At 45.7% G+C, this 1,064-nt stretch overlaps 1 protein-coding gene across 1 annotated transcript; it reads right to left on the bottom strand.

The window, feature by feature from the left end:
* Positions 1-246: 246 nt before the first annotated feature.
* Positions 247-690, bottom strand: LOC138912955 (uncharacterized). Its single transcript, XM_070214998.1, has one exon. It carries the CDS (start codon positions 688-690, stop codon positions 247-249), a length of 444 nt encoding a protein of 147 aa, XP_070071099.1.
* Between the last annotated feature and the right edge of the window lie 374 nt (positions 691-1,064).

The raw sequence follows: 1,064 nt of genomic DNA on the forward strand, positions 1-1,064 counted from the left end.
GTTCTATGTACAAATTATAACAATTTTTATCATTTAATTTGCACTTCAACATCTAACGCTATCTTAAAAACCAAAATATTATCTCATTTGCTTCAATCTTAGTTTTAGCCATTATAATCTTTATGTGTCCCGTCTCTATTTGTTTCATGTATTTTCCCCGCGAACTCGCATTTTTGCCCTAATTGATAAAGGGTCCCGCGCGTAACAAGCACGTGCTTGGTACTTGTTTGTACTGCTCGTAGTGCATCAACGTCCATCATATAAACCTTCAGCGGTACTAGTGCGAACGTAGATGCACGCTTCATACGCTCGCATGGAAGCGTCAGCGAAACCATGTATTTCTTCCGGGACTTTGGCGTCTGTATGAACGAATCGCGATACCTTGATCTTGGGCAGCTGCGACAGCGTTCCCTTAAAAGCTTCCCAAGATGTCTGCAGTTGCATCGGCAGCGACTCGTCCCAGTCTAACTTTCGAAGCCACAGTTCCTGCAACAACATTTTTGCCCTAGTCACTAGAGGGCACAATAGGCCAAGCGCATCGAAAAGTCGGGCAGTCACCGACAGCATGTTTCGTTTTGTCGCACGAAGATCCAGGAAAGAGTCATCCAACCGAAATTGAAAGTAATCTTTACCCGGCAACCAAACCACGCCAAGGGTTTTAGTTACGTCTGAGTCTGCCGTTAGCGGCATGACTGCGCTTTCAGATGCGGTCAACTCTGGGCAGTTAGAAAACCACTTTGCCAATTCAAATCCTGCCTCTTGCAATACCTGAGAAACTTCGTCTCGAAGGCTTAACAGGTCATTAACGCATCTGGCGCCAGTCAACAAATCGTCAACATAAAAGTCATTCTGAATGACCTTGGCAGCTTTTGGACACGAATCCTGCGCGATCTCTCCAGGCCGCATTAAACACCGAATCGCCAGTTAGGGGGCTGGTGTTCAGCTTGAAGATTTTTAGAGACTCAGACGGATCTCGTCTCCACACTATGAGCTGAAAGTTTCGGTCAGCTTCGTCAACCATTACTTGACGATACATCTTTTTTACGTCTGCTGCAAGCGCAAAC

The sequence above is a fragment of the Drosophila takahashii genome, chromosome 3L, assembly GCF_030179915.1.
Source record: "Drosophila takahashii strain IR98-3 E-12201 chromosome 3L, DtakHiC1v2, whole genome shotgun sequence".
Taxonomy (NCBI): domain Eukaryota; kingdom Metazoa; phylum Arthropoda; class Insecta; order Diptera; family Drosophilidae; genus Drosophila; species Drosophila takahashii.